Source organism: Chionomys nivalis, chromosome 18 (assembly GCF_950005125.1).
Source record: "Chionomys nivalis chromosome 18, mChiNiv1.1, whole genome shotgun sequence".
Lineage (NCBI taxonomy): Eukaryota > Metazoa > Chordata > Mammalia > Rodentia > Cricetidae > Chionomys > Chionomys nivalis.
In genome coordinates, this window is record NC_080103.1 from 13357975 (window position 1) to 13383833 (window position 25859).

At 43.0% G+C, this 25859-nt stretch overlaps 1 protein-coding gene across 1 annotated transcript; it reads right to left on the bottom strand.

Annotated features, from left to right (window-relative positions):
• Positions 1-976: 976 nt before the first annotated feature.
• Positions 977-6497, bottom strand: LOC130889665 (3 beta-hydroxysteroid dehydrogenase/Delta 5-->4-isomerase type 1). The gene is made up of 4 exons (XM_057793542.1): positions 6431-6497; positions 6138-6343; positions 4249-4413; positions 977-2133 (listed from the first exon to the last, which is right to left on the bottom strand). The coding sequence occupies exons 2-4, from the start codon at positions 6280-6282 to the stop codon at positions 1322-1324; spliced, it is 1122 nt and encodes a 373-aa protein (XP_057649525.1). The 5' UTR covers positions 6283-6343; positions 6431-6497; the 3' UTR covers positions 977-1321.
• Positions 6498-25859: the final 19362 nt, after the last annotated feature.

Consider the following 25859-nt stretch of genomic DNA (forward strand, 5'->3'; position numbering starts at 1 on the left):
AGTATTTACCTCTACCTAAACTAGCTGACAACTGTGGGTTAACTATTAGTTAATAGCTGTGTTTGCATTTAGGTTACTACTCATTTCCTGATTGGCTTCCTCTCCTCGGAGAATATGGAAAAGGGTAAGGGGAGAAATGGAAGTAAAGAGGAGTCCCTGGGGAAGGGTAATGGAGACATGCAATATGACAGGAGTGAATCAAATCTGGAGTTGGGATAATAATATCTTTGAGATTCTAGGTTGAGAAGGAACACATGTTTGATTGAATCTGTTCTGTTCCTTTTAACCTTCCAGGAACTTAGGTTTGTCTCTAGTGTATAAGTTATGGGGTAATTAATGACTAAAATAGCTGTCACAAATATATCCAGGTGTGTTCTACAAGCTTCCAGGACCTTGACATTGGAGGTGGTGGGTGAGAGGGCTTCTCCCTCTCCTGCCCCTCTCTCTCCAGGGCCATTTATTAAGGAGTACACAGTTTCCAAGGTACCCTTCAAGGTTCTGGGGAGTCTTGTGTGTCAGTCTAGGTAGGCAGAGAGGAGGCCAAGAGAGTTGGAGCTCTTCCAAAGAGGAGTCATCCCACTCTTCAGGGATGCTGTCCCTATAGAAAGCAAGTACGGGCTTCAAGGTTTAGTGGGAAGATGCGACATTTCACGTCAGTCTCTCTGGTGAAGTGAACTTTTCATCATCCCATCAGGGGGATGGAGAGGAAGATCCCTCATATATGACATGGGAATGGGAATACCTGCTTCCTGTCTGGGAAGTGTGAATTGAGGTAATATGTGACAGTCATGTAGTCAGTGCCCACACATTTGGTTAAGCCCAGTCTCGAACTTGTACTTCCTGTGAGTAAATGCCAGTTCTAGGTTCCATTTGTGATCTGGCTGGGCCAAACCTGGCTATGGAAGGGAAATCATAACAACGCCCAATAACAGAAAGATGCTGTCTTCATGTAAGGCATTGCAATATTTATTGCTATTTCAGTTGAGCTTCAAGGAGTTTTCTCAAAGGCAGGATGTGACACAGGACTTAAGAATGGAAAGAAACCAATACTGAGATCCAGGTGACAGGAAATTGCAAGTGTCAAAACCTTTAGTCACAGCAGCTGAGGCACAGCAGCTGCACGTCACAGGGCAGGTGCTAAAGGGAGAAAGTCTGTGGCTGGGCCAGTGATTAGCAGAGCTTCTGGTGACTTGAGAAAGACACTATGTTGGTCTCTATGTCAAAGAAGGCAATAGGACCTGTGTTGTGCCTTTGTTCTTTCTGTAGGACCTGACAAATATTTTCTGATGGCACCCAGGGCCATGTCCCTGCCATTGTCACATCACTGAGTTTTTGTGTTCAGTGTCCCCTTGTGCTGCTCCACTAGTGACCCAATCCACTCTGAAGTTTTCTCCCTGGCTTCCTCCCAACTGACAGGCGGCTCATAGCCCAGGTCTCGCTGAGCTTTCTTGTAGGAGAAGGTGAACACGCTATTTGACAGTGTGATCTTGTGACGATTTAAGGGAGGCCGGTAGTTGTAGATTGGACGCAGCAGGAAGCTCACAGCTTCCAGCAGGAAGCTAAGCCAGTACAGTAGGGAAAGGGGAGGGATCCAGCTAGAATCATGGTGGAAACCCCATTTCTTGCTCAGATTGTAATATAAATCATCATAGCTTTGGTGAGGAGTGTCATCTGAGATGTAGTAGAATTGTCCTCGGATGTTTGGTGACTTCTTGGGGTCTCGTAGGCCCCTGGCAGCCAGAATGTGTGCCCAGGCCACATTGCCTACGTATACTGGGTTGGCTATGGAGAATTTGCCCAAAACATCCAGAGTACCATTATTTTTGAGAGCCCTGATCATTGTGATAGAAATAAATGGACTTTTCTCCCCATAGATGTACATAGGCCTTAAGGAACAAGTATGCAAAGTGCCACCATCTTTCAGTGTGCGCCCATTGGCTGCCAGCACTGCCTTCTCAGCCATCTTTTTGCTGTATGGGTATGGATCAGACCATTTATTTTCACGTTGTTCTTGCTCATGGCCATTCAGGACGATCTCCTTGTAGGAGTTGGGCCCTGCAACATCAACCGAGCTGGTGTAGATGAAGGCTGGCACACTAGCCTGGACACAGGCCTCCAACAGCTTCTGGGTACCTAAGCACAGACAACGTTCTGTCAGGGTCATAAAACCAACCAAGGAGTTCACGTGGTTCCTGTTCCTTTCCACCCTAATCCCAGCTCCCTGCTGCATTCTTTGCTGTTTCTGGATCAGCAGGGGCTTGGGCTCAAGAGCAATAAAAAAGGAAAATGGTGACGTGTGCTATCTGCTCATCATGATTTCTAGCCTTCCAGCCTTTACAGATCTCTGTCTTTCTCTGCCTGCGAACTTTGATTCTGGTGAAGAAGAAAGGCTTTCTACTCTGTACTTTGGCAACATAGTTTTAAGAATGAGATTTTTTTTTTTTTTTTTTTTTTTTTTTTTTTTTTTTTTTTTTTTTGGTTTTTCAAGACAGGGTTTCTCTGTGGTTTTGGAGCCTGTCCTGGAACTAGCTCTTGTAGACCAGGCTGGTCTCGAACTCACAGAGATCCGCCTGTCTCTGCCTCCCAGTGCTGGGATTAAAGGCATGCGCCACCATCACCCAGCGAGAATTTGCTGTTTGTATCATTTCATTGTTTTCTCTTGAGCCTGCTGGAGAACTGAAAAAGAATATGTATCTACTGCTGGTCATTCCTGTAATGGCAGACTACTATAGACATAGTGCAGACCTGCAGATCCTGCAGATCCTGGAGGAGAGGCAAGGACACCATCCCTTGAGGAAGAAATGTCCTGGGCAAGGAGATATTATTACTATTACCATTCACCCATTTATTAATAAGTCCCTCTGCAACTTGGTTTCCTGGAGAAATCACTTCATTATCTTAAGTTAAATATATTTCCTAATTAAATTTGGACTTTGATGATTAAATTTTGGGGGGAGGGTGGATAGCATTCATTGTGAAATATTTTCCCCATCTGTGACAATTATTTAGTAAAATAATGCCTTAATCACTATCCCTTTTATTTCGCATTCCTGCTGGGAAACACAACAGGTAATTGTTATAGGTGAGAGATGGTTGAGGAACACCAGAGGCTTTTGACACCTTCTTACAAATATGTGTGTGTCATGTCAGGGACATGGAGGTGGATTCCTAAACTGGAAACGATTTTTTTTTTTTAGATGTTCCTGGAAATTCTAAATCCATTATTTTCTTTTGTAAAGGAGTATTGGAGTGACCAAATGAAAAATCAGCATAAGGAACACACAGGGGGGCTTTGCAGAGGGTGTGAGAGTCATAGAGAGATTGGTCCTCGGAGCTCAGAGTAAGAGCATTTCAGAGAAATTCTATGCAAACTTTCCTGTTTCGCCCTAACTTAAATTTTTAAGCCATGATGTAGAAAGGCCCACTGAGTACGGGGAATTACCCACGTCCTCCAGAGGAGATCCACAGTGGCCTGAGAAGCTAGTGCTAAAGACAAGGAAAATAATGGCTCCTAAGTAAACAAAGTGGCCAGGGACGTGCTGGGTCATTCTTCCTTGCCGACATCTGTAGAGAAGCTTTCCTATAGTCTGTGCAGAAGACACCTTCCTTCAGGTGGACAGGGCGGCTCACCCAGAACTAAAATAACACATGCTGGGCTGTCTAACACCTGTCAGGTCTGGATCTGACTTGCAAGGGGGCCAGAGGGAAAAGAAGGATTTGGAGTTGGAGTCCAGTGCGCTGGCGTGGAGGAGGAGAGCTGCTTTTCTAGCACTTGAAAGGACAGGAGTGTGACTTTAAATCTTCAGTCTCTTCCTGTCTCTGGGGTCTTCATCGTGCTCCTTTCCCTCTCAGCCTGTTTTCCTCACCGAAACTGTTGAGACTAGGGGTCAGCGGGATGGCAAATCACTTAAGAGCACTGATTGCTCTTTTAGGGGATCTGTGTTCAATTCCTCGTACCCACATGGCCACTCACAACCTCTGTAACTCCAATTCTAGGGTATCTGATGCTCTTTTCTTACCCCATGGGCAGCCCACCCATGCAAATGGTGCTCAGACATGCATACAAATACAAACTAAAAATAAAATAAAAATAGAAAGAAATACTGAGAATAGAAGCTATGGGCTCTGCTCTCTGAAAGAAGTGAGCAAGGATAGCAAAGTAAGGGTCCCGCTTCACCCCCCCCCCGGCAAACCTGTTTTTCTGTTTTCATTTTCTCACTCACTCCATATCTTTCTGAGGTACTGTACCTTTCAGATTGATATCCATGATGGTCTGTCTGGGAATGACACCCGAGACGTCAATGATGGCCGCGGTATGAATGATGACGGAGATGCCCTGGCAGGCAATCCGCAGGCACTGGGCATCCAAAATGTCTCCCTCCAGCACGGTCACCTTGGCTTTTGTCTGCAGCTCTGAGGAGCACAAAGCAGGTCATTGGGAAACCTTTCTGCACAGGATGGAAGATTACTGACACAGTGTCAGTTGCCCAGGCCTTCAAGGGCAGTCACAGCCAGGGGATCCTGGGGAGGAGACCTTTCTACTGAAGGAACAATAGATGTACAACAGTCAGAATGCAGCATTTGTAGGGAAGGAAAGAGCATCCCCATCCTTTTGCGGAAATGAATCTGAGCAGTAAGATGTCATTTGTGCTTTGCACATGAAAACAGAGTTATGGAAACTCATAAACTCATTAAACCAATCGGAGAAGTGGTGGTAGTCAAATGTAAAATGGGAGAAGTAGGATTTGATTGACAGAGAAGGGGAATCACTTGTGGATTTGGACTGAGGGAGAAGCAGAGGCAGAGTCCTGAGTGGGAAGCTGTAACAGCAGTCTCAGGTTGTGAATGTCCAGGCATTGAAGACATAAGAGTAACCTGGATAAGGAACAGGTTACTCAGACTGTGTCTACCAGAGCTACAGTGAGGAGGACCCAGAAGAGGGAGGCACAAAGATGGGAAATTCAGGCCCGCCTTTAGGACTGGATGCTTTCTGGGTCTGTGCTGAGTCCAAATTGAGAGTCAGCTCAATTACAAGAGGAAGATTGAGTGGCAGAGAGAGAACTCAAAACAGGCTCCAATGATGGTTGTGATTGAACAACTGTAAGCATACGGCAGATGTCAGAAGTGTGCACTGCACACAAGTCACCCTCTAAGAGACCTGCATAGCAGACATGAAGCCAGGGCAGTAGATCAGGCAGTATCTGCCCGCTTCTCTAACACCCACACGATGACACTGGCCATCATGCCATCAGCTGAATTACGAGCAACGTGACTTGGGCAACTTACACCCATCCCTGACACTGAGCCTCTACTTCCCTGCAGGGTTATCTTGCTACACTTTCAAACCAGACCTTGGCCTTGCCCCAGGTACAGTGATAACAGCAAAGAATTAAGAAATGCTCCTCCTGCAAAGTCTGCTGGCATTTTCTTTGTCAAGGTGAAAGACGGAGAGGAGCAGAGGAATTCAGGGGAGGCACCTGTGACCTTGCTGGCCCTACCCTGGTTCTGATTCTGTCCTTTATACTGCTCTGTGTGTGTTTTCTCTGCTGTAGTCTCTCACTCTCTGCTGTCTCTGTCTCTCCTTCACTCGTAGATTCTACATACATATATACACATATATATGTGTGTATACACACACACACACACACACACACACACACACATATATTTCCAATTCAATGAGAGAAAGCTAAATGGCTTTTCTCTGTAAAACAAAATGAGAAAAGGAACAGCCAAGACCAGTAGGAAGGCAGTGATCTACTGATAAGGTCTCCAACCCCATGACATTGCTTATGCTGTGGAGCCATAGGCAAATCTATGGTAGCACAAATCTACAAATCTATAATGCACTTTAAAAAAGAGAGAACAGATGTGAGATTTCCAAATGGGCAGAAGGTCAGAGGCCTGGAGTTCCATCAGTTGCCGCCATGACTACCTTGTGTAGATCTGGGACAAGCCAGACGTTGGCCTCATTGCATGGTGTATTTTATGCTGTGTCATTGTGAGTCTTCCTGATGAGCGTGAGCACAGAAGAAACATTGGGCTCCAAGTGCTTCATATTTGCTAAACACCAAGCCCTCTCAATGCCCAGTCAACATTCTCTGCTGTCACACAAACAGAGCCTCTGGTTTACTTACTAGCAAATTCCTCCCTGGTTTCTGGTCTGAAGACTTTGTCCAGGGCTCTGATCTCCTGCAGTTCTTCCTCCTGAATCAACATGCAGATGACCCTCTGGCCCAGAAACCCTCCTGCTCCTGTCACCAGACAGCTCCACCCGGGCATGGTCAACACAGGAAGCAGACAGCCGAGGGAGCAGGCGCGATGTAGGAGACCCTAGAAAGGGCTAGAAAGAGAGGTGCGATGAAACCCGTTTTCCAGTAGTCCCTCAGATTCGCTCTATCCGATTTTTGCAGACACTCGATGTCCTCACCAGCACTGAGGGACTACGGTAAATGTGGTGCCCCAACCTTCTGAACTGCTAATAAGTGAGTCGGAAATTAGGCTGCTGGTCGTCTCAGCCCTCAGGACCTGCGTTTTATGCTCTGATCTCTTGATTCATCTTACCTTGACTCATGCCCACTTTGAGATCATTGTTTATCTTTCTCTGTGGTTTCCTCCTCCGCCGGAGACTGATAAATGTTACAGCCTTTGTGTTTGACACAGGAAGAAAAGCCTGCTTCAAGGCTATATTGTGACAAAGACTTTATTTTGCTTGGATATGCGCTCACGTCTTACAGGAATATTGCCTACATACAAAGGACCAATAGACATAAAATACTAAAGAATTTTAGAAAAAATGAGGGGCACAGTGGTTCATGTCTTTAATTCCAGCACTTTGGATGTAGAGTCAGGTACATCTCTGTGCGCTCATGGCCAGGCTAGTCCACAGAAGGAGTTCCTGCTGGATAACCCTGTCTCTAACAAAACCAAAAAGAACCAAACAAAAATAATTAGACTAGATGCAACCAATTACTAGGTGACATCTCAGGATCATTATATGAAAGTTTTTTTAAACCAGAATTTGTTTCATGAATACCTACAAGGTATCACAGTAAGCATTTATTGAGACTACTTTAATATTCTTTATTAAGAATATTTATTTCTTAGAATAATTTGTATGACTTTATTAAGTCATACAAATAGCTACAAGCTAACAAACTTTATGAGAAAGGACAAGCGCAGAGACTTCTCACTTCAGACTGTAGGAAATGGCAATTTGCAGACAGCCCCGAAGGAGTGTCTGAGTATGACTGCAGTAGACCAGAACCATGGTAGGACAGCTTCAAGGGTTGTGTAACCTTGAAGTTGGATCTTGGTCTCTTTAAACAGTGAGGGAAAAAGAATCCAATAAAATACAGATTAAAAAGTTCACTTAAAGCAGTGGGGATGTTCTGTGACTGTTTTTCAAGAATTCTTGGAATCAAGGGGATTACTTTTTAACTTGTAGACCAATTCCCAGTACAGATAATGGGTTTTCTGTCAACAAAAAAGCCAACGGTTCACACAATGGACTAGAGTTCAGGGTGTGAACTTAAACTAGAATAAATAGATAAATCTCCAGATGCAATGGTGGAGTTTGTTCCGTGAAGTAAGCATGTCTGAGAAGAATGCTAACCCTGGCAGATTCTTTTATCTAGAGCTTTGAGTACGACAAGAAATGCCCATCCTTGCTTGCAAACGTTAGAAACTTGCAATGGTAGCACTTTTAGTCATTAAGTAATGCACATAGATTCCAAAATCTCCGTCCCAAGACCTTTGGGCTCTCATTGAAGGAGGTGAGTTAACAGCAGCCACTTTCTTAAGTGGCTGTGGTCACAAGAGAGATTGTACGCTTATGCCACAGTGGCTCTCCTCATGGGGGCTTGTTCTAGTTTGAACTGAAGGTAGAAGGGGTACTTCTGAAGCCCACAGCTCAGAGTACTCTAGCACCCTGCATGTGCTACTTAGGACATAGCTCTTTCCTCTACCTTTAGAACCGGTGGGTGTAAGCACACGCCAAAATGGCCAGAGAGTAGACTGTTCAGGTCAGTCAGTCTTCACGTGGATACCACACACACACACACACACACACACACACACACAGAACATGTCCACTACCCTAGGAAACTCCTCCCTGCCTTTTTACAGAGCAGACTATCTCCACCCAGTCTACTGCAGAGATGACTACCATCTGATTTTGTGCACAGGAACTTCTAAGCTACTTTTGATTCTTAATATATGTGGAAATATACAAGCAAAACTAAAATTAAGCTTTGTTCATAGAGTGGGGAAAAAAAGGATTTGATTTTTCTTCAGTTTGTCTCCTTCCTTGTTTCATTTGTTTCTTTTGTTTTTATTATTTGCGTCTGCTGATTTAATTTGGACTTACTCTCTTCTTTTTTCTGGCATCTTACGGTAGGTAATACCTTAGCTGATTAAAACCTTCTTCAACTGTAATCCGCACTCAGTGAATCTGTTTCCTACTGTCCCAAGTAGTCCTTTCTTTCACTCAGGTACTGTTTACAAGTGTGTTTCTTACGCTAATGGAAGTGAGGAGCTTTCTAAGCTTTATTGTTATTGGTTTTTAATTTAGTAGTCATGTGACCATAACATGATCGCTGAATGTTTTTTGACTCTTGGATGCTTATTGAGATTTTTTTTAAAGGATTTTTTCTGAAATGGTTGGGGATAACTTTTATTTGAAGAGTTTCACATTCTACTTTGGACCACCTCCTTGCCATTTTGTCGATATTTTTCTCTTCCGCCCTGGATCCTGAATCCCTGTGCTTCAGGCACACTTGCTCAGGGAAGGATGACCCTGTGTATCATGCAGCTGTTAGTTAAAGGGCTTTGTTCTAATGACCTCTTCAGACTTTCTCAGCACCCCCCTAGGTGAACTGCACCTTTGCCAGCTACAGCTAACATCCTAGCATACCTTAAAGACTCCTCTGTTGCCCTAAGACTAGGGAATTAATTCTGTAGTTCTAATTGTTTATGTACCAGTGTCAGAGGCTGGGAGACTGAAGCTAGTATTTCCCTGAGAATTGTTTTGATTAAGGGAGCTGGGAGAATAAACATTTGGGATCCCAAATAGTTACAGACAAACTTAAGCAAGCTTGAGAAACAAAGCGAAGGGGTTATCATACAGCTCGTGTCTTCACACTGTTTTACTGAGCTATGACTTGTGTGGACTCATCGGTTTTAATTGTTCCGTTTAATGATTTGCAATAAAACTTAGACTTGTGCCTCCACCGCCATAATCTTGCTTGAGGGCATTGTTATAATCCCACAAAGATCTCTCACGTCACATAGCTACCAGTCCTTATTCTCATCCTCTCACTCGAGACAACTTCTAGCCTATTTTAAAATATACCTTTAAAATGCCATCCCATATCAGAGAAGCTTCTTTTTTACAGTAGATGCGGATTAATACAGAGACGTGCATCCTATCAATGTGTCTAGAATAAGGGGCTGTAGAGCACTCAGCTTTATTTATTTATTTATTTATTTATTTATTTATTTATTTTGGTTTTTTCGAGACAGGGTTTCTCTGTGGTTTTGAAGCCTGTCCTGGAACTAACTCTTGTAGACCAGGCTGGTCTCGAACTCACAGAGATCCGCCTGCCTCTGCCTCCCAAGTGCTGGGATTAAAGGCGTGCGCCACCACCGCCCGGTGAGCACTCAGCTTTAAATGGGACATCTGTATCACAAACTGTCTTAGTTACTCTTTTATTTTTTTTTTATCTTTTTTTTTTTTTTTTTTTTTTTTTTTGGTTTTTTGAGACAGGGTTTCTCTGTGGCTTTGGAGCCTGTCCTGTAACTAGCTCTTGTAGACCAGGCTGGTCTCGAACTCACAGAGATCCGCCTGCCTCTGCCTCCCGAGTGCTGGGATTAAAGGCGTGCGCCACCACCGCCCGGCTTAGTTACTCTTTTAATGATGTGACAAAATAACACAACCAAAGCAATTTATGAAAGGATGTTTTAAATCGGACTTAGAGTTTCTGAGGGTTAAAGTCCATAATGATAGAGAAAGGCATGATAGCAGGAGCAGCTGACAGCTTACAGCTTGATCCATAAACAGTAGGCAGAGAAAACTGCTTGGGAGGACTGTGGGTTTTTGAGGCATCACAGCACATCCCCAGGGGCCCACCCCTTAATGAGAGACCCCACCCCTAATCCTTCCTAAACAGTTCCACCAACGTGGACTAGGTATTCATAGATATGAGCCTATGGGAACCTTTCTGATTTAGATCTCCATATTCTAGTCCCTGGCTCCCAAAGGCTTTTGGCCATCCCATAATGCAAAATGCATCCTGTCCAATGCGAAAAATCCCCATTGTCTTTCAGTTTCAACACTTCTTAAAAGCCCAAAAGTTCAAAAGCCTCTTCCAAGACTCAAGACAATCTCTTCATTGTAACGCTTTGTAAAATGAGAAAGCAAATTACATTCTTCCAACATGTGATGGCATAGAAGATCCAAAACCAGCAGGACAAAGTTCAAATCTTGTAACTTCATGTCTGATGTCAGAGGACTTAGATGGTTCTTTCCCTTCTAGCTTTGATGCCCACAACATAATCTCTCTCCTGGAATGGTTCCACTCCCTCTCTACCTTGGCAAATGTCTCATGGCCATAGTCAACATCTTTGGAATCTCAAATCAATCCAGGCTTCCATCTCACAGCTTCACACAATGGCCTCTCCAGGCCTTCATGTAGGGCCTACCCCTGTCACTTACCTGGCCTCAGTGGCTCTCCTTAATAGTGGGGGAAGATTCTGTAACTCCTTTGACTTACATATCCTTCATGTCTCTACAGACAGAATCGTGCAGAAGATACTGCCAAATTCATCTACCAGCCTGGGGTGAGGCAGGACACCTTTGAGAACCACATTTATAGCAGCTTTGAGTTGTTGCCTTTTGCTTTTTAGGAGCAGAAGATTTCCTAGGTCTTTTCTTTCCACATGTTGGAAACTTAGGTGGGTGGGATCTTACTCTGAGGGCAACCCTCTCTTTATCTCAATGCACACCAGGCCTCTCCTTGATTTCTTTATCTCTTTCAATACAATCCTTGGCTCTAGCATTAAGTTTCCTGCTATTTTCTTTTCTTTTGCTTCAAACTGTATTTTTTTTTAATTCCTTTTTGCCCTACTGGCTCTTTTTAAATTGTAGGCCTATTTCAAATTGATCGCTAATGACCATGCAACAGAATCATTAATTTAAGCTGTCTAGAAAACTACTTTGAAGAGGAAATTAGTCTAATACTTTTAATTTAGTCTCAAGTAAATTCTTAGGATAAAGGACAAAAGCAGCCATATTTTTCTCTGAACTAAAACAAGAATGGTCCCTTGATAGGGGATGATGTCCTCCTGTAGGCTGTGAATATGTGTTGCTTTTATTGGTTGATAAATAAAGCTAATTCAGCCAATGGCTTAGCAGAGTAAAGCTAGGCAAGAAGTTCAACAAAGATACAGAGAGCGAGTAGGCTTGAGGAAAGGACGTGTAGCTGCCCAAGACATGAGGTAATAAGCAATGAGCTTCATGGTGATATAAACTATGGAAATGGGTTAATTTATTGTTAGAGCTAGTCAATAAAATGCCTAAGATATTGACCAAACAATTGTAACTAATATTAAGCCTCAGAGTGGTTATTTATAAGTGACTGTGGGAACTAGTGAGCGGGGACCTGGTGGGTGGAGAGAAACCCATTCAGGGAGAACAGAGAGATGAGCAAGACAGAGAAAGCCTCCATTTACAGCCCAGTTCCTACTATTGCTCCCGTCAGAAATATTCCTGAGTTGGTCTTCTACATACGATACATGTTACTCTCAGCAGTACTGCCTTCTGAGCTCTTACTGCATTCCAGGGTTGGAGCACTACCCTTCTTTGTTATGTTTTTATGTGAAGAAAGCACAACCAGAGAAGCTTTACTAACAGAGGAACACTTAGGCTGGTACTGCTAGGTAGTCCAGGCTGCATGTATTAGCTGTCTACAGGGAAGATATGGGGAAATGTAGTGCTCAGTATCTGGAGTTCTTGAGACTTATGGAAAAATTTTCCCTCTTCTACATCAGTTTTGAATGATTGTGTCCCTGTCCTCTAATGCTCTAGAGAGGCAAATTTGGAAAGGAGCAATCTAGGACAGGTTTTTAAGCTATAGGACTAAATGGAATAGTCTAAAAATAGGCATTGATAAAAGTGCTAAATCCCAAGATAGAATCCTGGACAGACATATCAAGATTCAGAGCCTGATCAGAAGTACAAGATCCAGTCAAGGAGATTGAGCAGGAGGTGGGAGGTGGAGGACAATGAAGATAGCACGACACCATGGAGGTCAAGACAAAAAAAGAGTGCTTTGGGTCAGAGAGATGGCTCAGTGTTTCTGCGTGTACAGCGATCTTCCGGAGGACTTGAGTTTGGTTTGTAGCACCCATGTTAGGTGTGTCACTATGTCCTGTGACCCCGCTCTAGGGTTTTCAGTTCCTTCTTCTAGCCTCCATGTATATCTGCTTACATGTAGTGGCACATGCACATAATATACATAAATAAAATAAAGTAAATTTTAGGGAAAGGAAGAGTATCTCTAAGAGGAGTGTGCTGGGTGTCATTAAGGTGTCTAATGCAAGAAGACAGAATTGGCTGTTGGTTTACTTAATGTAAAACTCATTATTAGAGCAATGTCCTCAAAAAGTTGGGGTGAAATCCACTTGGAAACCAACAACAAATTCATCTGGGTAGGAGGAGCAGATAAAAAAAAATGAAAAAATGAACAAATGCACAAAAATCTGATTTAAGAATTTGTATGTTGAAGATCTTGGTTTAAAGAAAAACTTTTGAAGGCCAAAGGGTCAAAGTTTTGTTCTTATCACGAAGCTTTTAAATCTGAGCTTTTCTTTTAACCAGTACCTAGCTCCTAGTATTGTAGGTGGCCAAAATGAATCATAGAGAATAGGAATTCAACACAAAGGGAATGTTGGCTTTGGGAACAGCATGCTCATTAGTAATTTGACAGTAACAACTTCCATGAAAGGTTGTTCTGCAAGTCTTGGGTGTTTTGGATGTGTGCTGGCTAGTTTTTAAGACAACTTGATACAAGTCGAAAAAACTTCCATTGGGGAAAAAATGCCTTTATAAGATTTGGCTTTAAGCAAGCCTGTTGGGCATTTTCTTAATTAGTAATTGACATGGGAGGCCCAGTTCATTGTGAGTGGGCCACTCCTGGGCTGGTAGTTCTGGGTTTTATAAGAAAGTGGTCTGAACAAATCATGAAGAACAAGCCTGTGAGCAGCACTCCTCCGTGGCCCCTGCCTCAGCTCTTGCCTCCAGGTTCCTGCCCTATTTAATTCCTTCTCTAACTTTCTTCAGATTATGAACAATGCTGAAGCAGTATAAGCCAAATTGACCCTTTCCTTCCCGGTTTGCTTCTAGCCATGGTGTTTTATTAATGCAATAGAAACCCTGAGTAAGACAGAAATTGGTTATCAGTATAGTGGAGTGTTGCTGTGACAGAACTGACCATGTTTTTGGGAGGATTGTGGAAGGACTTTGAAACTTTGGGCTGCAGAAGCTATTGCGTGTTCCAAGTGTGATGAGTTGTTCTGTTGGAGCCTGAAAGATAAGAGTGTTGAGAGAAACACAGATAGCGGAGGCTGGCTTATGAAATCCTGGTGGGAAATTGGATAATCTGTGGTTCTGGTTAGCTGGGACTGAAGATTTGTCTGCGATTAGCAAGAGACCAGAACCACAAAAGTGAAACCTTTGCTTTGCTTGGCTAATTGATGATGGGCAGCTGGAACTGAGAAATTATCAGTGGTTAAGAAGAGACATGCATGGTTGAGGTAAACACTGGGGGAGCATACAGAAACTGTGTCCTAAGGGTGGCCAAGGTTATCTTTTGCTGGCATCTGAGGGTTAAGAGTCATTTAGATGGTACTGGTTTTGAAGGCATGAAGGATTTATGGAGAACAGGTGATGTATGGCACTGTGTGGCAGGACTGGAGTCCCTGAAGAGAGCCCAGGAGAAGGTACTGGTTGAAGGGTAAGCTGGGTGTAGCAAGAGACCCCTGCACTTAGGAGATTCCAATGCCATGGGATGAGCACCAAGAATAAGAGCAGCCGTGGAGTGGAGCCTGTCTGAGTTTAGGAGGTAATCTGTGTGTGCTGCAGAGGGTGGAGCCAGAAGTGGCCAAGGCTCTGTGCAGAAACCCAGACAATCTTTAGTAGACCTCAGGCACTGAACACATGGACTTATTTACACAGTTGGGCTTGTTTGGATTCTGACTCTGCCCTGGTTCTTCCCTCTTGAAATAAAAAAAACAAAAATCGTTTTGATTTTGTAAGAGGCCACAGTTAAGAGATTTTGGAGTTTTATAGAGACCTTAGATTTAAAAAGAGACTGAACTTTTAAAGCATTTGAATTTGTAATGACTGTGAGACCTTTAAAGTTTATAATGTTTTAGATTGTAATATTAATATTAATATAAGTTGTTGGGGACAAGAAAGGAAGGGTTATTCTTAATAAGTGTCTTAGGGTTTCTATTGATGCTGTGAAACGCTATAACCAAAAAGCAAGTTGTAGAGAAAAGAGTTTATTTGGATTATACCTCCAGATTGCTTTCCATCATCGAAGGAAGTCAGGATATGCACAGAAACAGGGCAGAAACCCTGAGCAAGAGCTGGGACAGAGGCCTCAAAGGAGTGTTGCTTATGGAGTTGCTCCTCATGGCTTGATCAGACTGCTTTCTTCTAAAATCCAGAACTACCAGCCCAGGAGTGGCCCACTCATGATGAACTGGGCCCTCCCATGTCAATTACTAATTAAGAAAATGCCCAACAGGCTTGCTTAAAGCCAAATCTTATAAAGGCATTTTTTCCCCAATGGAAGTTTTTTCGACTTGTATCAAGTTGTCTTAAAAACTAGCCAGCACACATCCAAAACACCCAAGACTTGCAGAACAACCTTTCATGGAAGTTGTTACTGTCAAATTACTAATGAGCATGCTGTTCCCAAAGCCAACATTCCCTTTGTGTTGAATTCCTATTCTCTATGATTCATTTTGGCCACCTACAACACTAGGAGCTAGGTACTGGTTAAAAGAATAGCTCAGATTTAAAAGTTTCCTGTTAAGAACAGAACTTTCAGCACTGCAGGTTGGATCTTACGGAGGCATTTTCTCAATTGATGTTCCCTCCTTTCAGATAACTCTAGCCTGTGTGTTAAGTTGGCATACGACTAGCCAGCAAAGAAGTGGTGTATTTATGTGTCATGTTGACTAAGGGTAAACTGTGCCAGTTCATTTTTAAATCAACTTGACACAAGCTAAAGTCTAGAGAAGGTAATCTCAGTTGAGAAAATGCCTCCATAAGATAGTGCTATAATCAGACCTAGTAGACATTTCCTTAATTAGTGATTGATGGGGGAGAGCTCAGCCCATTATGGGTGGTGCCAACCCTGGGTGTGATCCTGGGTTCTATAAGAAAGCAGGCCAAGCAAGCCATGAGGAGCAAGCCCATATGCAGCACCCCTCCACGGCCTCTGCATCAGCTCTTGCCCCCAAGTTCCTGCCCTGTTTAGTTCCTGTCCTGACTTCAGATGAACAGTGACATAGAAGCTTAGGCCATATCAACCCTTTCCTTCACAATGTGATATTTGATCATAGGCTTTTATCACCCCAATATAACCCTAACTAAGACAGTGTGTTTGACTAAAGTATCTACAGCTCATCTATTTGTAGTTTATTTTTTTATTTTATTTTTTTCTGTTCTCATTTTGTTTTTGTTTGGGACAGTCTCACTGTAACACTTGGTCCTTACTCATCTTTTTAGCACAGTAAGAATTAGCATTGTATCTAACACGTAACAGAAGCTTAATAAATGCTTATTGAATAGCTTAGCTTATGAATATGAATCAAGAACTCTAGAATATCTTCCTTCTCTTATGAAAAGATTTTATTGTATGTTTGGGCATCTCTTGGGTATATTCCCAATAGTGGTATTGCTGGGTCAAGAGGTAGGTTGAACCCGACTTTCCTGAGAAACCGCCACACTGCTTTCCAAAGTGGTTGCACAAGTTTGCATTCCCACCAGCAATGGATGAGAGTGCCCCTTTCTCCACAACCTCTCCAGCAGAGGCTATCATTGGTGTTTTTGATTTTAGCCATTCTGACCGGTGTAAGATGGTATCTTAATGTTGTCTTGATTTGCATTTCCCTGATTGCTAAGGAAGTTGAGCATGATCTTAAGTGACTTTTGGCCATTTGAACTTCTTCTGTTGAAAAGTCTCTGTTCAGCTCAGTGCCCCATTTTATAATTGGATTGATTAACCTTTTACGGTCTAATTTCTTGAGTTCTTTGTATATTTTGGATATCAGACCTTTGTCAGTTGCGGGGTTGGTGAAGATCTTCTCCCAGTCAGTGGGTTGCCTTTCTGTCTTAGTGACAGTGTCCTTTGCTTTACAGAAGCTTCTCAGTCTCAGGAGGTCCCATTTATTCAATGATGTCCTTAGTGTTTGTGCTGCTGGGGTTGTACGTAGGAAGTGTTCTCCTGTGCCCATGTGTTGTAGTACTTCCACTTTCCCCCCCCCCCCCCCCCCCCCCCCTCCCCCCCCCTTCCCCTTCCCCCCCCCCCTCTTCTATCAGATTCAGTGTGTTTGGACTGATATTGAGGTCTTTAATCCATTTGGACTTGAGTTTTGTGCATGGTGATATATATGGATCTATTTTCATTCTTCTACAGATTGACTTCCAGTTTTGCCAGCACAATTTGTTGAAGATGCTCTCTTTTTTCCATTGTATACTTTTAGCTCCTTTATCGAAAATCAGGTGTTCATAGGTTTGTGGGCTAAAGTCAGGGTCTTCTATTCTATTCCATTGGTCGACTTCTCTGTTTTTATGCCAGTACCAAGCCGTTTTCAGTACTGTAGCTCTGTAATAGAGTTTGAAGTCAGGGATGGTAATGCCTCCAGACAATCCTTTATTGTATAAGATTGTTTTGGCTATCCTGGGTTTTTTGTTTTTCCATATAAAGTTGATTATTGTCTTCCCAAACATACAACAAAAGTATATGCTCAACTATGTTCATAGCAGCATTGTTTGTAATTGCCAGAACCTGGAAACAACCTAGATGTCCTTCAATGGAAGAATGGATGAAGAAAGTATGGAATATATACATATTAGAGTACTACTCAGCAGTAAAAAACAATGACTTCTTGAATTTTGCATACAAATGGACGGAAATAGAAAACACTATCCTGAGTGAGGTAAGCCAGACCCAAAAAGAGGAACATGGGATGTACTCACTCATATTTGGTTTCTAGCCATAAATAAAGGACATTGAGACTATAAATCGTGACTCTAGAGAAGCTAAATAAGAAGGTGAACCCAAAGAAAAACATATAAGCATCCCCCTGAATATTAACCTTCATCAGGCGATGAAAGAAGACAGAGACAGAGACCAACATTGGAGCACTGGACTGAAGTCTCACGATCCAAAGGAGGAGCAGAAGGAGAGTGAGCACGAGCAAGGAACTCAGGACGGCGAGGGGTGCACCCACACACTGAGGCAATGGGGATGTTCTATCGGGAACTCACCAAGGCCAGCTGGCCGGGGACTGAAAAAGCATGGGACAAAACCGGTCTCGCTGAACATAATGGACAATGAGGACTACTGAGAACTGAAGAACAATGGCAATGGGTTCTTGATCCTATTGCATGTAATGGCTTTGTGGGAGCCCAGGTAGTTTGGATGCTCACCTTAATAGACCTGGATGGAGGTGGGTGGTCCTTGGACCTCCCACAGGGCAGAGAAACCTGCTTGCTCTTTGGGCTGAGGAGGAAGGAAGACTTGATTGGGGGAGGGGGAGGGAATGGGAGGTGGTGGCGGGGAAGAGGCAGAAATCTTTAATAATTAAATTAATTAATTAATAAAAAAAATCAGCAAGAAAAAAAAATAAATAAAAAAATAAATAAATAAAAAAAAAAAAAAAAAAAGAAAAGATTTTATTCTATTTTTATTAGGAGCATCTGTACTTGGCTATGTGTATATGTGTATATATGTTCTTCAGACATTTGAAGAACCCAGAAGACGATGTCTGATTCCCTGGAGCTTGCATTCCAGGGAGTTGAGAGTCATCAAACATATGGGTGCTGGGAACAAAATTTGGGCCCTCTGAAAGAGGAATGCATACTCTTAGCAGCTGAACCATCTCTCCAGCCCCCATAATAGTGTTTTATAAAAAAAAAATCTGTGCACTAACACTTATGAGTAAATAGAAGAAAGAAGTGCCACAAAAATAAAAAAAAAGTACTGGCTTCATGATTGGCTGTTTGTCAATTGATAGATTCTGTGGAGTACGCAGTCATGGCCTTTAATTGTGGACCAAATGGTGACTTCACCAGGCTCCCGTGGGTATAGCTCCAAACCCATTGCCACACAGACAGCACTGGTTAAACCAGACTCACAAAACAAATACAAAAGGTTTGACCGTGGACAGGACTTGCAGGGAAGAGTGGGGTAGTAAGGGTGGGAAGGAGGGAAGGAAGAGCAGAGAGGTTAGCATGAACAGAATGCACTATACACATGCATGACATTGACAGTGAACAAATTTAATCAGCGTTGAGTTTTAAAAGAAAAATACTCCAAGACTTCAAGACTTCCATTCTAATTGCTGACTGGAACTACTGTCTAAGGGAAAAATAATTCGTGGAGGAAAAGCATTTTCATTCCTACTTCTAAGACCATTGTCAGTAGAGCATCAACATTTGAACTCTGTCTGAAGATAGCATAGAGGAGGATGCATTGTGCCTGTCAGTGAAAAGGGAGGCTTAGGGGCATGTCTCTTGAACTTCCCTGTGTACAGCTTGGCTGCCTTTGTTAGCAAGGAATTGGGCATAAGGGAAGGGAAGGCTATGGGTCTAGTTCCTGCCTCCCATCTATGACTCTGCCTACTAGTTCCCTGGGGAAGACATGGTTGTTCTTAAGTGTGTGCTTCAGCATGATTGTGTGGTAGCCAGCTACTAGAGTGGCTCCCGTATCTCTACCTCTTAATATTCACACCCTATGTAATCCCTTCCATTTGAGCATGGACTGTACTTCAGCCACTTGCTTCTAATGAATATTGTGAGGTGAACATGAAAAAAAGCTACTTCCATGATGAGGGTAGAAAGGATTGTGACTTTCATCTAGCGTGCTGGATGCCTTTCTTGCATTAGTTATGATGAAGTAGGATGCTGTGTTGTGGAGGACACTTCAGGGAGGAACTGAGGTTAGCCTCTAGCTGGTAGTCAATGAGGAACTCAGTGGAAGTTCCTATTCAATAACATTCAAGGAACTAAGTCTTCCAGTGACCACATAAGTGAGTTTGGAAGCAAATCTCTCTCCAGCTGAGTCTTCAGATAAGGTCTCAACCCTCAGTATCCTGTTGGTTGTGGTCTCAAGAAGCCCTAGAGCAAAGGCACTAGAAAAGTTTTACACCAGTGTCTGACATGAAGAAATGTGCAGTAGCAACTGTGTGCTAAGTTTGACACAGCTTGTCACACAACAGTAGAAAACTAAGGCAGGTGGAGTCTTTGGGGAAGATGGACTATTGATCTGATGGTTGAGAACAAGCAGAAGCTATCATTATAAAGAGATCATTGTAGAGTCACAGTCATCTTTTTTCTCTATGAGGTGTTCAGAGTAAAATCCTAAGGGTATTAAGTCAGGAGAGATCTGGGTTGAATTATTGATTCTATTCTAGATGTGGTCTTCGGTATTTCTTGTTTAGTGACATCTTTTAGAGTGAGACCTTACCTAGGTTTCATCTAAAATATGAAGTGATTAATTTGGAAGTCTGAAAATCCCAGAAAATCTAGTAAAAAAAGAAATCAAATTTCTAGAGGTTTTAATGAGAATTGTTCTGTGGACCAGTGTTGAGAATTACATACCAATTTCAGCTACCCATCTGATCTTTAATTCATGATGTTACTCAGAATCCTTGGGTTTACTTGGCAAACATTGTCCTTAAGCTTCCCCAGGGATACGGTCATGCTTCATTAACTTTGCAACCCCGAATATATGGTATATAGAAGCTTAATGGGTCTGTGTTGCACATGTTAATGAATGAGTGGTGAACATGTGGATGGTAGATACTTCTGTCTGTGCCTTTGTAGGTGTCCTAGCATGATGCGTACTCTTATAACATGGATATGAGAGATGAGGTAATTTAGAATGAATTTAAATGTGTCGCAGCCTGATTGGCTGCCCAGGACTGAGTGGCTGCATTTGGCAGGGTCTAGCTTGCTGCATGATTGCATAGTAGACATAACAAAATGGGTGGGAAGAGAGCAAGAGGAGGCTAGACTCGACCTCGCGTAAAGAAATTACTGCCTTGGTAAGGGACCCACTCCAAAAATACTGACACTAGTTTATCTATGGGGGCAGAGACCTTATAGTCTAATCACTTTTAATTAGGCCTCATCTCCCAACACTCTTGTGCTTGGAGTTTAGCTTCTAGCACATTTTTGCTTTGGGTAGGGGAGACACATTAAGCAATAGCAAAAGGCCAGGTCTAAAATTTCTACAAGTTGAATATAAATCAGACTCAACTTCTTTCCCTTTAATAACCCTGGGCTCTGTGTGGTGTTGCTGTGGCTGAGTTGATATGGGACTAAGGGGTGATGAGAATGTGCAATCCTCTGGGACTCAGAGAGGAGTCTCTGCTGATGTCAGCATTGGGGGAATGGGATGGGAGGAACTGGAGGGATGGATGATGATGGCATGCTGAGCTGATGGTTGCAACTGATCTCTCTGTGTGTCATTTCCTCTTGTAGTGCTGTAATAAATACTCTTCTGTTGACTTCAAAGCTTGGATTCATAGCTCTGTGCCACCTTAGAATTCATTTTAACTATTGGGAACAATTGTCTGTGGTTACACTTGTAACAAATACTGAGATTATTTGGTCCCAGTCTTCAAGCATTCTGAGTATTCAAGATAAACTATCTCATCTGTGGCCTGAAGTTTTCTCATAATGGAAACTTCCAAGCTGTGCAGTCACCATATTTCTTTATTTTTGATGGGGCTACGTCTCCCCATTTCTGTCCTCTCTATAAAACCATCGAAAATGTTCCTGCTGAGATTGGAGTATAGGAAAGTGGCAGAGGACTTGGTCACCACTGAGAAGGTCAGAGTTTTATCATTAGCCCTGACTGAAAAAATAATTTTCCTTTTGCTGTGGGAGAGGGAAGGTGACTGAAAAGAGTTCAGAGGGCCCTGGCTGTGACTTTTACAATCCCCCAGTCCAGCCCTCACGCTTCTCTTAGATGCAGGCTAGGAGCAGACTTTAAGGCTCTAGCTGACGGGCGTGGTCTACTGGCAGTCAGAATTAACCAGACCAGCTCAAAAACAAGGAATATAATTTAATCATTGGGAAAAGAAGAAACTCACACGACCGGGGTCCCTCGAGCACCATGCACAGCTGAGAAAGAGAGAAATACAATGGGCAGGCACCTGGATCCTCAGGTTGTTCTTCCTTGGCCCCAGGCGGCCACACCCTAGCCAAATGTGATTGGCTGAGCTTCCCCATCATCTAACCACAGCTCAGTTTTGATCAGACAGTGATTTGGGAAGGCCTTCTTTATGTGTGTTGCTTTTATTGGTTAATTAATAAAGCTCTTTTGGCCAATGACTTAGCAGAGTGAAGTCAGGTGGGAAATCTGAGGAGAGGTATGGAAAGACTATAGGCAAAGTTAGGGAGATGCCATGTAGCTGCCGAAGGAGACAGACACTGGACAGAACTTTACTGGTAGGCCACAACCTCGTGGCAATACATAGATTAATAGAAATAGGTTAATTTAAGATATAAGAGTTAAGCCGGGTGGTGGTGGCGCACGCCTTTAATCCCAGCACTTGCGAGGCAGAGGCAGGCGGATCTCTGTGAGTTCGAGACCAGCCTGGTCTACAAGAGCTAGTTCCAGGACAGGCTCCAAAACTACAGAGAAACCCTGTCTCGAAAAAACAAAACAAAACAAAACAAACAAACAAACAAAAGATATAAGAGTTAGCCAGGAATATGCTTGAGCCATTGACCAAACAGTGTTGTAATTACTATAGTTTCTCTGTGAATATTTGGGTTTGAGCTGCCAAGAAACAAACAAGCAGTCTCCATTTACAAGAGGGGGGTCAAGAACTATATGGTTTTCTTTTAAAGTAAAATGAAGAGTCATTGTAAAGACAGTTTTTCTTTAACCCTCAAAAGAATAAAAGATACCATGATAGTTAATTTTGTCAACTTGACACATGCTAGAGTCATCTGGGAAGCCTCAGTTGAAAAATGCTTCCATCAGATTGCTTTGTAGGCAAGCCTATGAGGAATTTTGCTTAATGATTGAAGATAAGAGGTCCCAGCTCACAGTGGGCAGTGTCAGACCTGAACGGGTAGTCTTGGGTTGTATACGAAAAGCGAGCTGAAATTCCTGAGAAACCGCCACACTGTTTTCCAAAGTGGTTGCACAAGTATGCATTCCCACCAGCAATGGATGAGTGTACCCCTTTCTCCACAACCTCTCCAGCAAAGGCTATCATTGGTGTTTTTTATTTTAGCCATTCTGACAGGTGTAAGATGGTATCTTAAAGTTGTCTTGATTTGCATTTCCCTGATGGCTAGGGAAGTTGAGCATGACCTTAAATGTCTTTTGGCCATTCAAACTTCTTCTGTTGAGAATTCTCTGTTCAGCTCAGTGCCCCATTTTTTAATTGGGTTGATTAGCCCTACTCAAGAACAATGACAATGGGTTTTTGATCCTACTGCACGTACTGGCTTTGTGGGAGCCTAGGCAGTTTGGATGCTCACCTTACTAGACCTGGATGGAGGTGGGTGGTCCTTGGACTTCCCACAGGGCAGGGAACCCGGATTACTCTTAGGGATGATGAGGGGGGGGACTTGATGGGGGAAGGGGAGGGAAATGGGAGGTGGTAGCGGGGAGAAGGCAGAAATCTTTAATAAAATAAACAATAAAAAGAAAAAAAAAGAAAAGCGAGCTGAGTGAGACATGGAAAGTAAGCCGGTAAACAGCATCCTCCATGGTCCTTCCTTCAGTTCCTGCCTCCAGGTTCACCCTTGGAGTTCCTGCTCTGGCTTCCACAGTGTGACTGTGCCATGGAAGTCTAAGTCAAATAAACTTATTCCTTCTTTAAGCTGCTTTTGTTATCATGTTTCATCCTAGCAACAGAAAAGTAAGCTTGAAGAGACAGTTGACTCCAGAACCATAAACCGGTGATCATGGCCAAGGAATAAAGATTCAAGTTTTCCTGAATACCAATACCCTGCCATGGAAGTGATTTTATTAGTTGTAGAACAAAAATATTAAGGCGTTCTTAGCTTTCAGTCTGGTGAAAGCTCGTAGTCTGCTATGTGTGAGTTGTAAGGTAACTTTTTATTAAAGAGTTCATTTAATATCCATGTATAACCCAAATAAAGCTTGGATTAAATAGTTCAAAATGTTTTTTATTAGTTCTTGGAGAGTTTCACAAGACATGTTGTGGTCATAGTCAACTCCCGCACCCCAGACAACTTTTCTCAGGTCTACCCTCCTTTCTACCCCACCAAACAACAGCAGCAACAACAATAACAACAGTAGCAGCAGCACAAGAACAGCAGCAACAACAGCAGTAGCAGCAATACCAACAACAGCAACAGCAGCAAGAACAACTTTTTTCTTCCTCCTCCTCTTTTCCCTCCTCTTCCCTTTTCCCTTCCTCTTTCTTCCTCTTCCTTTTTCCTTTCTTCTTAATCCATCGAGACCAATGTGTTGGCCAAATATTCTTGAAAGTGTGGCCTTCCACTGGAACATGGTAGACTTACCGGGAGCTATACTCTTAGAGAAAATTGTTCCTCCATCTTCAAACATTAACAGAGGCCAGTAGCTCTTCAGCTAGAGGTGATTTTTGTGTCCACATCCCATTTCCAGCCTGGGATTTGGTCTTGTACAGGTTATGAGCATGTTGCTACAACCACTGAGTTCAAACATGCAGCTGCCCAGCTGTGTCCAAAAGACTCTTTTCTTGTTGTCATCAATAGCATCTGGCTTTCCCACTCTCTCCACCCCTCTTCTGAAGTGGACGCTGGACCTTAGGAGGGAGTGCATTATGTTTGTTTTATTTAGAGCTGGATATTCTGCAATCCTTTATTCTTTGCACCTCAACCAGTTTTCTCTCTCCCTCCTCTTTGTGTGTTTCAGAAAGATTCTAATGTGATAGGTTTCTACATGACTCCTCCCTTTTCTCTCTCTCTCCCTCCCCCCCTTCTCTCCTAAACTTTTATTCTTCTGTCATACATTACATCCTGACCACAGTTTCTCTTGCCCCCATTCCTCCCAGTCCTTCCCCACACCTCCCCTCTCTCCAGATCTATTCCTGTTTTCCTTTGAAAAAATCAAAAGGCGTACATCCAGAGATACCCTCTGAACATGGCCTAACAAGATACAAGACTGGGCACAAACCTTCATATCAGGGCTGGCTGAGGCAACCCAGAAGGAGAAAAGGGGTCCCAAGTGCAGGCGAAAGAGAGAGACATCCCCTCACTTCCCCCTTTGGGAGTCTCACAAGCTACACAACCATGAGGAATATGCAGAGGGCCTAGCTCAGATCCACACAGGGTCTGGGCTTGTCGCCTCAGTCTCCGTGAGCCCCTATTTACCCAGGTTAGTTGATTCTTTGGGCCATGTTCTCAACCCCTCTTACTTTTACAATCTTTCCTCACCCTCTTTGTTGGGGTTCCCATGGCTCCACCTAGTATTTGGCTGTGGGTCTCTGCATCTGCTCCCATCAGTCAATGGATGAGAGCCCTCTGCTGTCAGACGATCTATGAGTGTAGCAGAATATCATTAGGAACAATTTTCATTGACTGTTTTTTTGTTTTATCAGTTGTGTTTGGTTCTATTCTGAGTCTCCGGACTGTCCTACTTCTGGTTCCTGGCCATTCAGGCAGTGTCAGGTGTGGGCCTCAAGTTGACTAGTCATTGGTTGGCCACTCCCACACATTCTGTACCACCATTACCCCAGCTCACCTTGCACGTTGGACAAATTGTAGGACGAAGGTTTTGTGGCTGGGTTGTTGTCTCAGTCCCTAGCTAGGAGCCTTGCTTGCTTGGTTATACAGAAGATGACCAGGTCCATATTTCCCACTGCTAGGAGCCTCCACTAGGGTCACTCTTTTAGATTCCATTGCCTCCACATGCCCCCTAATACCAGTCATCTCTCCCAGTACTCACTCACCCCACTGCTCACACCCCCACTCGATCACTCCTGTTCCCATCCCCACCTTCTGAGTCCACCAACAAAATCTTCTGTGTCTGTTTCCCCTTCCCAGAGAGATTCATATGTCCCCCCTTGAGATTTCCTTGTTACTTAGCCTCTCTGGGTCTGTGGATTATAGCATGATTTTCATTTACTTTATGGCTAATGTCTACTTATAAGTGAGTAGACACCATGTTTGTCTTTCTGGGTATGTGTTATCTTACTTAAGATGATATTTTCTAGTTCCATCCATCTGCTACAAATTTCATAATGTCATTTAACAGGAGAGTAATGCTCCATTGTGTAAATGTATTATGTTTTCTTTATCCATTCTTTGGCTGAGGGGCATCTAGGTTGTTTCCAGGTTCTGGCTATTATGAATAAGGCTGCTATGAACATTGTTGAGCAAGTGTCATCAGTGCTAAGTTTACACATGACTTTTCAAAAATTCTTCTTTTTACAGAATCACGAGGATGTCAGTTCATACATAGCTGAGAAATGTCAAATTTTCAAAGGAACCAAAAATAGCCAATGATATTTTGAATCTGGTCTGTAATGTTTTAACTCTATGTAACTCTTGAAATTTAGCCATTTGATATCATAGAATCTTTAAC

Excerpts from the sequence above, each read along its gene's own strand:
- LOC130889665 (XM_057793542.1), bottom strand. The coding sequence starts at position 6,282 with ATGCCCGGGTGGAGCTGTCTGGTGACAGGAGCAGGAGGGTTTCTGGGC. Across the intron at positions 4,414-6,137 it reads AACCAGGGAGGAATTTGCTA|AGCTGCAGACAAAAGCCAAG; the intron begins GTAAGTAAACCA and ends TGTGCTCCTCAG. Across the intron at positions 2,134-4,248 it reads CATGGATATCAATCTGAAAG|GTACCCAGAAGCTGTTGGAG; the intron begins GTACAGTACCTC and ends GTCTGTGCTTAG.